Below are 15,069 nucleotides of genomic sequence, written 5' to 3'. Positions count from 1 at the left end.
AAGTATAAACAGGAAAATGTTAAAATTTCATTTTGATGCAAAGTATGGCATTTCATGATAGGAGATCTGGAAGACTGACAAAGCATATGCATTATGTACAGATATTGATTTCAAGTTCCCTTTTGATTGGCAGCTCATTAAACGGGTGCTAATTAGTTAAATGCCTTGTTAGTTATGCTAGAAATATGGGCTCAAAATCATCAACACCAGCTCCTGTTGTTGGTTGTATTATAAAAACTTTGGTGCTTTTGGAATTTAAAAAAAACATTTTAAAATATCATAATAGCATTAATAGCTATGTATTTTTTGTGCATAACATAACCATTAAAAACAATGGTCTTGATTGAACAGGGCCTTTAACATTATTGTTGGCTTGGCTTGAGCTAAGTAGAATTTCCAAGAGGAACAAACTTTGGTCTCTGTTCTGTCTGTTTGATACGCACAATAGAATTTACGATTGGTTTTTGTCCGTAAGGAGTATATGGAGAAGAGCTTACTCAAACACACACACACACACACACACTCACTCAAACACACACACACACACACACACACACGCACTCACTCAAACACACACACACACACACACACACACACACACTCACTCAAACACACACACTCACTCAAACACACACACTCACTCACTCACTCACACTCAAACACACACACACTCACACACACACACACTCACTCAAACACACACACTCACTCAAACACACACACACACACACACACACACACACTCACTCAAACACACACACTCACTCACTCACTCACTCACTCACACAAACACACACACACACACTCGCTCAAATACACACACACACACACACGCACTCACTCAAACACACACACACACACACACACACTCACTCACTCACTCACACACACACTCACTCAAACACACACACTCACTCACTCACTCACACTCAAACACACACACACACACGCACACACTCACACACACACACACTCACTCAAACACACACACACACACACACACACACACACACACACACACACACTCAAACACACACACACACAGTCTACCCTGCCATCGCTAAAAGGCTTCTAACGGGCTGAAGCGAAGGAGGCAGAGGACCCAGGTGACCTGTTTAAAGGGGTCACTTGCACAGTCGCGCCGGCGGTGAAGGGCTGAGTGAGGTCAGCTGTGGATCCCTGTGTTTTGCTACCCAGCAGGCACCGGGAAGGTTCACAACGCGACTGTTTTGCTCATTAACGGGGAAGCGTCCACCTTCTTAAGGGGCTGCCCAGATCATCTGCCTGCTGAGAGCTTTAATGATTTTACAACACACAGGTTGGACGCACAGCCAATAATGCCCAGAGCAGGGAGAGAGGTTTCCCTGAAGTTCTGGGAAGTTACATGTGGAAAAACTACTGTAATCTGGATGAGCTCCACGGTCTTGGATCGAATCCGGACCAGACCAGTGCTGACCGAGGGCAGTAGCACCGTGGGGCGTGGGGCGTGGGGCGTGGGGGGGGGGGGGGGGGGGGGGGGGGGGCGACTGTGTTGTCCAGTGTCTGGGAGGGTTCAGTCAGCTAGGGGTCTGCATTTCATTGTTACCTAGTGACCCCCCGTTGGTCGATTGGACGCCCCCAGACTGCATGCGGAAGCTGAGTCTGAAAGGTCCTCCTCCGACTCCACTCTATGCTGGCTAAGATGCAGTATGAAAAGAAGCAGCTGGTGACGCCGCGTATTTTGGAGAAGAACCGCGGATGCCTCCACAGTCCACACTCACCCGAATCGGCACTGACTGCAGCTGCTGTAGATAACTGTACATTCCAAATTAGGATGGGAACTGTATATGTACACTGAACAATTGTATTTAAAAATAAAAATAAATTTAAAAAAAACGAATGTGATCGGAGTTCAGATTTAGTTCATGAGGACAGTCGGGGAGCGTATCGCCTGACGATTCGATACGGAACGACCGATGCCCAGCGTGCCAGAGTCGGGCCCCACGGCGTCAGCTCCCCCGTTACATCAGTCTCTTCAGTCGGCTGCATTCGCCAATAACACTTCAGCATCGTCCAATAACGCCTCCCAATAACGCCTCTGTATCCTCAATAAAGCTTCCTGCGGGAGGACTGGTGATGAGAGACGGCCCTGTTCTAAACTGAGGTCCATAACCGTTTAATTACCACTGATATTGGTCATCTTCAGTCTCCTTCACTTCACCAAGCACGCCATACAAACCATTACTGAAAACACAGAATACACCGATGGGCAAACTCCCAAATCATTGAATCCCAATTCTTGGCGTATACTTGCAAAGTCCAATATTGCAGTGATTCTCTTAGAATGGTGTCAATTCTAATCTCCCATTGCTCGCAGTAAGCAATTATACAGCAGGTGTAAATCATATTTAATCAATGTACCCTTGCTGCCTTAAGTTCATATAAGGTTACACACACAAAAAAAAGCAAAGAATGGAGAAACTGACTACATCTCGAATGCAATGCACGCCTACACGCACGATTTTTGATACCTTGCATAGAAATATTGCGAGTAATATTTTTTCCTTTGTGGGTGCAGTTCGGTTCCTGCCTGTTTGCACAAGGCCAGCCTTCTGAGAAAGACATTAAAACAAAGACAGCGCTTGGGGGCCCATTACCGTAAATGGAAACTCTGCGCAATTCAGCAGAGGTGGGGATAAAAGGAAATTACTGGTCACAAAAACCTACATTTAACTGCATTAGAGCAGCTCTGGATGACTTTGCTACGTCACTGGGGGCTCGTTATTTTCCATGGCAACGGGTTATCTTAGAATAGCCCCCTGCGGGACTGTGGTAAATATAGTTTAAAATATTCATTAAAAAGTAAATTCATTTAATGAACATGTTCAAAAATAATTTTATTTGCTATTTTAAATATTGGAATTATCTTTTTTTTATTGCTTGTATACACACCCCAGAAAGCAACTCTTGATTCAAAACTATTCTACTGAACATTACACAAGTATTTCAACATAATACATTACGATACTGTGAACTTGTTAACTGAAAGCTGCTTATGAAGAATATATGTAAGTATTTTGCATTTGAACCTATTCATTTAAACATTGTTTTGAACCAAAACATTACTATTAAAACAAAAAATTAGATTTCATTGGGTTTAATTACATTATGCAACCGCTGGTACACGTCCACTGGGTCGACAGTCACAAGTCACAAAATGTCAAACAGATCTATATTTGCCCACACCTCGTCCCCTTATTGACACAGTCAGGTACAATCTGGCAGTGTGCTAGTGTGTTGGAACTTCATTATTAAACCATAAAACTGAATCATACTCTCTTAGGGAGTCTGTCAGTCATGTATAATTTTGAGTTAACAGCATAAAAATTGAACTTTACGAAATAAATAAGGCATTGTCCCTAGTGCACGCAGATTTAGAAGGAAATTTAGCATTGATAATCATAGGAAACATTACCATCTAGTGGCTACAAGTAATTGCACAGTCTCTCATCCAGGGGTTTCCAGTCTTACTCGAAAAGGGCCGGTGTGGGTGCAGGCTTTTTGTTTCAGCCCCAACACTATGACACCTAGGCTATGTCGCAGTACTTAAGCACATTATTCAGCGTCGCTGCTTTGTCCCGCACATGGAATGTTTACCAAAGCCTATGCCTGAGCTGAGCGTTCTAAGGATGTTCCAGAGAGCCACAGATGCACCCGTTATACCCAGCACTAACATTCAGCAGAGAGACCCTGTCTTTCAGACCCCCTGTAATATTTTCATTTACTCGCACTCTGGAACGCTCAGTCATGTTTTATCAGCCTGCACCGATGAATGATGAAAGAATGAGAGGGCTATTAAGCTTCAACGGGCTAGTACGGGTGGGGGGTGGTCCACACACTCCAGATTAATCGATGGGGCTTAGATATGGATGTACTTTTTCATTAGCTGCTTGACTGCACCCGTTATATCCAGAACTGGCATTCTTCACAGATGCACTGTTTTTGTTTCTAAGCCCCTTACTGTTTTCATTTTCTTCCAATTTGGAAGGCCCGGCCGAGTCTCAGAACCTGGTCTGGTCCCTGACCCGCAGCGTCCTCCATCGACCTGACAGAGCTCAAACGAGCGCGTCACGTCCTCTTAGTGAGCCGGCGGCCTGCCACTGCCTGCGTCCACCCTGCGGCCTGCCGCTCCAGCTGCGCAGTCGCTGCATGGGGACAGCTGCACAGCTGCGCAGTCGCGGCATTGGGACAGCTGCACAGTCGCGGCATTGGGACAGCTGCACAGCTGCGCAGTCGTCACATTGGCACAGCTGCCAGTTCAGTATAAACTTCCCTCAAAAAAATATATATATATTTCAGCACTGTATATTATTATTATTATTATTATTATTATTTCACAGTGGCAATAGTTTTGGCAAAAGCCAGAAGCAGGAAACGGCTTTCCAGTCCTCAGGCATAAAGCTGCTGCATATTCTCACACACACATTCATAAATAACAACGCACACAAACCATAAATATCACACCATTTACAAAAATTAAATCATATAATTTATTTATGCAAACTACAGCAACTTGGCAGTCCAATTTAATAAATGTAATTCTATAAAGAGAACCTGTACCAGATTGTCAAAAAAACAAAAAAGAAGTGATGCCGTAAATTCAATATTTATTTTCCAAAACTAAGGGAAAAACATGCACATTCCACAGTATGTCAGTTCAATAAAATAGATCCACTTATCAAATATAGTGCTTGCTAATATAAATATCTTTAATAAACTTCATATACAAGGTCAGTGGCATGGATATACACATGGAATTGTTTGTGTAAAACTTCTCCTTGATATTCCAATGTTGAGCAGAATACACATCAGCATACTTCAGTAAAATATACTTTGATGCATTGTCATTTGCAAAAATATATTCCTATTTCCGTTAAATATATGTTCTTTTATATGCAACTTTCATCTGGACAAAACGTTTTTTTGGTTTTGGCAAGAGGCGTGGAAAAAAAGACCTAAAAGCGTTTCAAAAGCACCTTCGGAAAGGCGGAAGGTTAAAAAAAACGCTCCTTTTCTCGCCAGTCAGGCTCACGACCGGCACTTACGCCCACTTCAGGAGAGGAACGGGCGAGAGAGAGAGCGAGACAAATTTAGACCGTGGCCACGCGCACTCGCTGCACTTCTCAGCGAACAACGCGGCGAAGGTGTCAAAGCGTCTGTCGCCCACCAGAACCGCAGTCTGACACCCCCTGAAAACAGACGCCTGGTCTGAAATGGCAGAGGGCGGCGGCGGGGGGGGGGCGCTACGTGAGCGAGCGGTTCGGCTGATAAGATCCCGGCCTGATCAATAAGGACATTACCGGGGCCCTCGACAGAGCAACGGCAAACGCAAGTGCTCCTGGGCAGCTTAAGAGACAACAAGCGGGAGCGGGTTACACTTCGGCAGTGCGTTATGTCATTGATTACGGTCGACCAAAAGAAAAAACGCGGGTGGGTGGGTGGTGCCGGACGCGATTCGAGGAGGAAACCATCGACCGGTTAACACGGCGGCCCACCCCTCAGAGCAGCGGACCGCCGCCGCTGCCGCCGGTCCCAGACATCGATCGGCGACGAAGCGCGGCGCGGTCAAATGGCGCCCCCTAGTGTAAACAATCGATACCGCCAAATGTCAATCAGCAGTGGAAGTGCCTCGAAAATCGATGAAGCGCTTCCTGACGGGGGCAGAACGGTGCCCCTGTGCCACGGCACGATGAACCCGTCTACCAGCTCGGGCGGTGCTACAGTACGTACCCCTTTTTTAAAAAGAAACACTAGTGGCAAAACGTTGCTTCAGCCCGAGGGAAAGGCCTTAAGAGTCATGTGTGCAGGCAGGACGTTTAAAAACTAAAAATTCTGTTCAACAAAACGCCTGGAAAATGGTCTTTGTGGGCTGACATTGCATTGCAATCTCTTAGAAGTTTTCCCCCACCTCTATGTTTTCTTTTCTGCGCGACGTGTATGACAAAAGGTGCAGGGCCCTGTAGTCACTGCATAGAGCAATGTCACCTAACTGGAACAAAAGCGGTTTTGGAGTGTGCAAGGAAGAATGTTCCGGAACATGTAGGGAACAATCCTAATACATAAATCTGTAGCTCTCTACTCTTTGTTTAGCGCTTTCTACATTCTCAGCAAAAACAATCCCTGATTTTAAGCCTCTAGGCAATTTAACCACAATGCATTCTTTTGGTTACTTTTAGTGAGGACCTTTTTTTTTTAGAGCAGTAACTTATTTCACGCTCAAAATACTAAGGACTTGGGGTGACAAAAACGGGATTCAAAAAACCCATAACGAAGCTTTGCTGTGGAAAGGTACCGAAAGTTGAAGACGAAGCGCATTGTGGCTAGACTGAACAGGGCCCTGGGTTATTATTGCTATGGTTTTCAGTGCTATTTAAGCCTGCTGTCCTCTCTGCAGTGACTTCCCCGGTGCAGCTTCACGGCGTTCACTCTGCGATGGAAAGAATCATCCTGTCATCGTCTGGAGTGTCGATGCCGAAGGTTTCAGCGAGCAGTAACTTTCGCACGTTCGCGCTCAGAGAGGACATCGTAACAAAGGGCAGACTGCCACCTACTGCTTCGCTGCCCAAAAAACAAAAACGAAGAAACAACCCAGTCCCTTCAACTCAAGACGTACGAGCTGCCTGCAGACTGTCCTCTCCCCTTTTAACGTTATTTACGGTCTTCCCGCTCCACTTTTGCGTCCACCGAAAGTGAAAACCATACCACGGCTAGAGTTGCCATGAATTTTCAGATGCTAATATACTGGAATGTAGTTGCGAGGGCTGAGATTTATATGGCACAAAAAAAAAGAAGCCAAAGCGGTCCCCCTACTCAGTGGGGTGTATCCATAAAGAATCAATACTGAAATTTTAATATCTGCATCAAAATACCTCAAAATACTTCAGTGTGTAATGGAGTGAGGCTCCAGAGTCAAACTGAACAAACGAAATGAAAAACGTTTCAAACTGAACAGCGCGAGTTGCTTCCCATTTTGCGTTAGCAAGGTCACCCCCGTTCAAAAAACGGAGATCCTTTCACTAAGTTTAAACATTCTACCTGTGCTGTGGGGGGGTAAAATGAGGGCAGCTGGCTTTCCACAGCGAAGGCAAAAATGCAGACCACTCAAAAAGCTTCCGCCACAGCTGAGGATACGCATAGCAACCCGTCTGGGAGCAAATAACAGCCCTCCAGGTATCATTTTGTGGCAGTGTCTGACCTATAGGTCACGGGTTCAAATCCCCTGTGGAACATTGCGGCTGTGCTCAAGAGAAAGCTGCCCTACCTCAATTTACATATGTTGCGACAGGCGCACAGATGTGCGACAAAAATGTTACCATTTAACATTGCAAAGTTGCCCTGTCCTCTAAGATAATAAATAATGCTACTCAATGGCAGAAACCAGACTGTGAAGGAAAAAAATCAATATGCTAAAAAATATATACTATTTTTTTTTTTTTTTTTTTTTGTGATAAAGCAACAACAGATTAATGATTATCACTGCACGTCAGGACAGGAGAAGTAATCACAGGCTTTCCGGAGATAAAGGGAGTAACGTCAGGTGTACGAGTCGCCCCCCTCCTCTTTCAGAGCACCCTGAGCATGTACCTGCACGTATACACCGGATATTACGGTACCATCCCTGAACAGGAAAAGCAGGAAATGAGGGTACGGGTTGGCATGGTTACCAAGAGAGGGAGATGGAATGCTGGGAAAGTGAGGGTTTTAAGCTGGTCTGCGCTGGTTAGCCTACACACTCAGCCTGGTCAGTGGCTGGCCAGCCTACCCCCCCCCCCGACAGTGAGCACCTAAAGCTTTTTAACAGCACACTGAGGCCTCTGCTTCACTGCATGCTGGAGGAACCCGCTTTGGTACTGTAGGCCTGCTGAAGTCCCTGTATTTATGCGCGTGTTCGCGTGTCTGCTTTTGCGTGTGTGTTAGATCTGTGCACACGTCTGGGTGCATGCATGCATGCTTGTGCGTATGTGTGATTATATGCGCGTGTGTGTACCTGTGAGTTTGTATGTGAGTATCAGCGTGTGTGTGTGTGTGAGAGTATGCGCGTGCACGTTTGTGTGCGTGTGTGAGTACATAAGTAAGTGTGCGTACGTAAGTGTATGTGTTTATGAGTAGCTGTGTATGTGTGAGTAAATGTGTGTGTATGAGTAAGTATGCATGAGAAAGTGGGTGTGTATCAGTAAGTGTACGCGTGTGTGTCTGTGTGAGTAAGTGCGTGTATGTGCATGAGTAAGTGTGTATGGGTGTGTGTGTGTGTGTGTGTCTCAGTGGGGCGGGGCGGGGCGGGTCAGGAGCAGACGGACCCCAGCACGGTGCTCAGGCTGCACGCGGGTGTGGGGGGGCTGTAGAAGGTGGGGTCGGTCATGGGGAACAGCAGCAGCAGGAACAGCAGCGCCCCCAGCAGGTAGGAGGTCAGCAGGGTGAGGCGGCGGGGGTGCTCCAGAGCCGTCGCCACGGCCGGGAAGCCCATGAGGTTACAGAAGGAGTGGCACAGGACCGGCCCCAACAGGTGACCTGCGCGCACACACACGGGTCGGAGACATGGGGCAGAGGGTCAGAGACATGGGTCAGAGGGTCAGAGACATGGGTCAGAGACATGGGTCAGAGGCACAGGGCAGAGACATGGGTCAGAGAGATGGGGCAGAGGGTCAGAGACATGGGTCAGAGGCACAGGGCAGAGACATGGGTCAGAGAGATGGGTCAGAGGGTCAGAGAGAGACGGGTCAGAGACACAGGTCAGAGAGACAAGGCAGAGACATGGGTCAGAGACACTGTGCTACCGTGTAAAGTGTCTTTGCGACAGTTCTCTGTAGAAAGCGCCATACAAACAAAACTGAATTGGGACAGTGCAGCACAGTGGGTATGGAATTCCCGGGTAGGACACTGCCGTTGCACCCTTGAGCAAGGTACCTAACCTGCATTGCTTCAGTATGTATCCAGCTGTATAAATGGATGCACTGTAAATGCTATGTAAGAAGTTGTGTAAGTCGCTCTGGATAAGAGCGTCTGTTAAATGCCTGTAATGTAATGTAATGTACTCACTACTCACAAACAATGTAGAACTCGCAACCGACAGTACACTCTCACATACACACGCACACACAAACGCATGCACGCTTGCATGCACACACATACAGTAACAGTCCCCGATAGGTGGCCTGTAAAAAGAGAAACAATCACACACCACACACCACACACACATAGGTTCTGCCTCTCTCTCACTTAGTCACACACATGCACACACACAGACTCTCTATCTCACTGAGTCACTCGCGCACACACACACACACACACACACACACACACACACACACACTCACCTGTTCTGATGAAGATGAAGGCAGTGTAGGCTCCAAAGACGCCAGTGTAGGAGAATTGGAAAACTGCAACACAGACACACACACTTCCTCATCATTTACCACTCACTCGCTAATAATGCCACACCCACACCCCACACCTGGGGCCCAGTTCAAACATGTGCATTAATCTGGCACTCAAAGGATAAGAATAAGTACACCCTTCCTGTGCCACGCAGCTGAGGCTATGCAGATGTACACCTATGCGGATTATAAATTAGACTGGAGACTTGTTTGGAAAACTGGCTCAACATCTGGCCAACCGAACCTGAATGGCTACACAACCGTTTGCATTCTCTACAGGCACAGACTCCCCAGGTCACTGCCAGAGAGAGCCAGAGTGTTCTCAGGTTAAATGAAGTGATAAAACAGAAAACAGTGAATGTGGGGGGGGGGAAGACTCACCTGCGGAGAGGAATATGGCCGACACAGTGCCCTGTCTGAACCGCAGCAGCTCGATCACATGATGGAAGTGCGCTGCAGGGACACAGACGCGCTGTCAGTAAGGACACACACACACACGCGTGCACACACACAGATACGCACACACGCACACGAACACACATGCACACATACAAACACACACACATACACCTGCATGCACACACAGACACGCACGCACACACTTACAGTACACACACAGACACACACGCGCATGCACACACTCACACCAACATAAATACGTAAGTACACAGAGGAACTCCAGGACCAGCACTGAGAACTCCTGGCGTACGGGACTAAGACATTTTAAAATGCTGAAAGCATTTCTCAGCGAGATAAGCATTCACACTCTGACATGAAACTACAGACAGCCAGGCAGACGCAGTACTGACACAGACAGAGAGAGCCAGGCAGACGCAGCACTGACACAGACAGAGAGAGCCGGACGCAGTACTGACACAGACACAGAGAGCCGGACGCAGTACTGACACAGACACAGAGAGCGGGACGCAGTACTGACACAGACAGAGAGAGCCAGGCAGACGCAGCACTGACACAGACAGAGAAAGCCGGACGCAGTACTGACACAGACACGGAGAGCGGACGACGGACGGAGCAGACCGCGACTCACCGACGCCGAAGAAGAGCGGGCAGACGAAGATGGCGGCGTTCGGACCCGCGCAGGGCACCAGCATGGGCAGCATGCCGGCGCGGAACACCAGCTCCTCGGTGAGCGGCGCCACCACCTGGTTCCGCAGCCAGCGCATGTCGCTCACGCACAGCGCCCAGAACGACGGGTCTGCGGGCAGAGAGGGAGAGACGCCGACCGTCACGCCAACAGCGGCGGCCACGGGGAAAACGCCGCGCCGTGTCGCGATTCACACGTCACAGTTCGGCTTCTGCCCGTCTCTGGCATGGGTTACATGCTTTCGTTCGTCTAAACTGAAAATGGCTTGAATTGGCGAGCACACGTATTGATAAACATTCATTCACAAAAAAAAGTCAAATCATCCATGTAAAATCGTTTCTGTTCTAAAATTACAAGTGAGAGGGAAATTTGCAAATACTTTTAATTCATCAGACGAAAAACACTACACAACAACAACACAACGCCATTTGACATCAGCTCAGCTGTTTAATGCAATTTACAACATTTAACTGATTTTTAAAAAATCCTAAACACTTCCCAAAGATTGCAATTCAAATTAAAATTGAAAATCGGCTAAATGTACTAATCAAGAATGTTATTCACTCATGCAGGCTAACACAAAAAAACAGGGCAGAAAAAGACCTGCCCACAAGGACAAAATAAACACACAAACGTGTGCGTCCTCACAAACACACATCTACAACCGCACACAGTGCGTACACACAGGCCCACACAGGGAAAGAGACTGTCGCTGATACACACACACACACACACACACACACACACACACACAAGCATGTATTAATCTCACACTGTACAAACTGACTCACCGATCCCCACTTTGATTCCATCAATAAAACTCCAGGGACAGTCGATTGCTAACTGGATGAGAGGGCCAAGGAACAGAACCTGGCAGGTTGGAAGAAGTTGTGAAATAGACATCACTCCTGCATAGATCACTATGGGAAATGCATAATTCATGCTCCACTCAGACCTCAAAGCACATTTTAATTCTTTTATGATTGATCACAGCAAATTATGTCCCTCAGCAACAAAATCAATGTTTGGTTTTTGAATGCCGTTGTAGAAGGAGAGAACGTGCACCTAACATCGACCCACAGCGCTGATTCACTTTCTTTTGATAACTACATGAAACCAACCAGACACAAACCTTCACAGCTTCTGCAGCTACCCTGATCTCACGTTTATAATGTCCATAATGTGATACATTACAGGGACCGATAACTGCAGTCCGCTAAAATCTTCCAGCAAACACTCCAGTGCAGTTATCCAGCTAACTAAGTAATCCTGCTTTGTGAAATGCCCCCCAGAACAACTAGCTGTTTAGACATGAGAAAATGTTGGACGGAGTGTAGCACAGTGGGTAAGGAACTGGGCTTGTAACCGAAAGGTCGCAGGTTCGATTCCCGGGTAGGACACTGCCGTTGTACCCTTGAGCAAGGTACTTAACCGAAATTGCTTCAGTATATATCCAGCTGTATAAATGGATACAATGTAAAAAAAAAAAAAATGCTATGTAAAAGTTGTGTAAGTCGCTCTGGATAAGAGCGTCTGCTAAATGCCTGTAATGTAATGTAATGTAATGTAAAAAATATGAGAGATGTGTATTTACCATGGTGAGGAGCAGGGGGAGGATGGCAGCGGGCACCATTCCCTCCAGCCGAATGCCCATCAGCGCCAGCAAGGAGTGCCCGGTCTATGGACGCAACGATACAGGGAGTTTATCTCAAACTCCTGGGACGTGAATAATATTTGTTCTGCAAGGCATACGCATGTTATTTCTGACTAAATGTGGCGTCAAAAGAGTAAATCATCCCTCAGCAAACAGTAAACGTATCACTAGGAGTACATTTACCTGCCCGTTACAAATGTGTGGTAGCAAATGTAGCAGGAACAATAGCTCTGTATAAGGCTATTGTGAAGTGGTAAAATGATTCTAATCACTACTGCAACACAGTAGGATGCAATCAGTAAAGTCTGTGTTGTGCAGTGACTAGTAGTACGGTGTCTGGTACTACTAGTCACTTCTTACTGCACATTCTTACTGCACACTAATACCATTCAATTCTGTACCCTTCCATGCTACCCCATACCAGGAAAGACTTTAGTGTGCTACACTCACCCTCACGCCAGTGACCTCCTTCCATGCCCACACGAAGACAGGCGACAGAGCAGAGACAACTAGCACACTGGTGAAGCGCCGCTTTATCACAGACGGGTGATCCCTGGAGCAGATTGACACACACAGACACACGTCAATAAAAAGCTCATGCAAAACAACGGGTTTTGGAGTCCTGCCAACTGAATCTGTTCTGAACATCAGGTGCTCAAGGACCTCAGAATATAGCACATATATTGCACACTAGCCTGCAAGACTGATCCGTCTCGCTAGCTGTGTTTAGGAAAATTATGTGCAGATTTGCTGATCTTAACTTGTGGATCGGACAATATTAAGGCACAGATTAAGACGAGATGTCCACAAGTTAAATGCACCTGCGTCACATAAACGTGGATGATTGTTACATTTTTTTCTGGCGTTTCTTCATAACTGTACTTCCGTTATTGTCGAATACCCTTCAGAAATCAACTGATATAGCTTAACAGCTGTTTTAAGAGAACAGCCCGTACAGTTGCTCTGCTACTCGAAACTGAAACAAACCCTTATTCAGTGGAAGACTAGGCTACAACTGATGGGAAGGCGCAGAAAGATGTAAACAAGAACATTTCGTGTCTTGACTTCTAATTCCTCAATACAAAAGGGAACAAAAATTTACAAGACATTATATTCCACTGTTAGCGAGGCTTAGAAAGTATCATTTAATCAAATAAGTTGAGGAACCTGCTGGCTAGCCGTCTATTCGTCGGTTACAGTTCGAAACGCCTATTCGCGAGAATATGAGGAGTATAACGAAAAAGCATTGCCATATTTCATACTGAAGCTGTATTCTATCTTAATAGCTACTCATTGTGTTGGCTCACTAACTGGTTAAACATTGGCTCTTACTATACAATTAATCTAAATCTCATTAGAAGGATACTGACTTTCTTAATGACTTAAATTAAGATATCATGAGATATCAGTAGCTAGTCGTAATCCACTGAACCAAAAGATGTCGCTACCTTGGTAAATCGCTGCGCCAAACGTATAAACTTCCGACGTAAGAGCAGGCAAGTACTAAACAGGACAGAACAGACAACCAGCAAAGTCCGTCCGGAGGCACGAAAGCGCTATTGCGATTTATTTCGTGGGAAAATGTTAACTCGTCATCTGACATGGCGCGGGGGGGCAGGGACGAGGGCTGCGTTTAACGGGGAAACCAAATTTTAACTCTTATCCTACTTTTACAACTTAACTCTTGATAATTAGAAAGAGAGCATGTTGCGATTATATTCCAAGTAAACATAAAGTCCCGGCGCCGAAATTTAACGTCATCGTCTGTGGTGTTCGCCCCCGATGGGCATGTATAACACGTAAAAATCTTAGCCTACAGATTATTATTTAAGTCCCAACATAAAGTAGGCCTACGTGTTGATTATATAACACTAACGAAGCAACGTAAACTTTGGCGCTAAAATATCCTGGCTCCGTCAATAGTGCTCTCCAAAAAAATAATAATAACTTAATGACGCCATCAATTTGCGCTTCAGCTACTGAAAGCCCCATATGTTTAGGTTTTCAGAGTAAGCCAGTAATGATAGATTGTAAAGTACTGCCATCTACAGTGCAGGAGTATTTCAGACATGCTTGTGTACGTTCTCAATGCCGTTACAGGTCTTTTTCTACCAATAGTAGAGTTACAGTATTTTAATTTATTATACAGGATTCATATAAAACATACACAACATTCGACGAGACATAATTACAAATAGTCCCCATAGTTCAGTGAAATGCAGCGAGGTCCAATGTCACGTCTTTACATATATTTGGGATTGGGATTATGGCTAAATAAAAGGTAAGTTTTTTCAAGTCATGACAAGTCATCGTGTAAGGCACTCGGAATGTTTACAACAGGAGGTTTCACAATGCATGGTTGTGTTTTGTTATTTGTCATCAAGGCAGGCAAGGTACTGGGAAGGGCAAATAGGGAACATTTTGTTACACAAGCACCTTTAAAGCAAGGATTATTCAAAATTTCATAATGCACATATTTCAAAATATTATCTTTTCATGCTTTACAGTACAGGATATGAGAGATTCAGTCAAGGCCAGCCCTTGCAGAGGGTAATTGTTGGAAAGTTTTTTGTCAATACTGACATTGTGTCCCTCTTAACACAGCTCTGTGACTTTAATTAGCACAGATCACACAATTCTCTAGCTCCAAAGTTCTCAACCCTGGCCCTGAAAGGTCACATGGTTTACTGGTTTTCATTGCCCAGGACTTAATTAAATATTTAATTTTTTGTTGTTACTCAGCGCATAATTAAATAGATGCATCATCCATTAAAGTAGCTTATTACACTTGACTCAACTCACCTGATTTCCTGAGTCTGAACCAGTCTCTGTTCTGAACTTGCTGAGCTTTTAGGCAAAAAAAAGAAAATAATTGAAACAAAAAAAAAAAAAAACAA

At 45.6% G+C, this 15,069-nt stretch overlaps 1 protein-coding gene across 8 annotated transcripts in view; it reads right to left on the bottom strand.

Moving 5' to 3' along the window:
• Positions 1-15,069, bottom strand: part of LOC118222157 (CAAX prenyl protease 2-like) — a 47,819-nt gene that overhangs the window by 30,856 nt on the left and 1,894 nt on the right. For 2 of the 8 annotated variants that reach the window (XM_035407506.1, XM_035407505.1), the window contains exons 1-7: positions 13,621-14,115; positions 12,623-12,725; positions 12,113-12,196; positions 11,310-11,388; positions 10,462-10,629; positions 9,795-9,866; positions 9,354-9,416 (exon numbers count right to left, since the gene is read on the bottom strand). In XM_035407506.1, coding sequence (XP_035263397.1) covers positions 9,354-9,416; positions 9,795-9,866; positions 10,462-10,629; positions 11,310-11,388; positions 12,113-12,196; positions 12,623-12,725; positions 13,621-13,775 — 724 coding nt within the window. In that variant the 5' untranslated portion in view covers positions 13,776-14,115. The other 6 variants (XM_035407508.1, XM_035407511.1, XM_035407510.1 and 3 more) reach the window with 6 other exon arrangements.

Source organism: Anguilla anguilla, chromosome 3, assembly GCF_013347855.1.
Source record: "Anguilla anguilla isolate fAngAng1 chromosome 3, fAngAng1.pri, whole genome shotgun sequence".
Taxonomy (NCBI): domain Eukaryota; kingdom Metazoa; phylum Chordata; class Actinopteri; order Anguilliformes; family Anguillidae; genus Anguilla; species Anguilla anguilla.
This window is presented reverse-complemented; position numbering and strand designations above follow the sequence as displayed.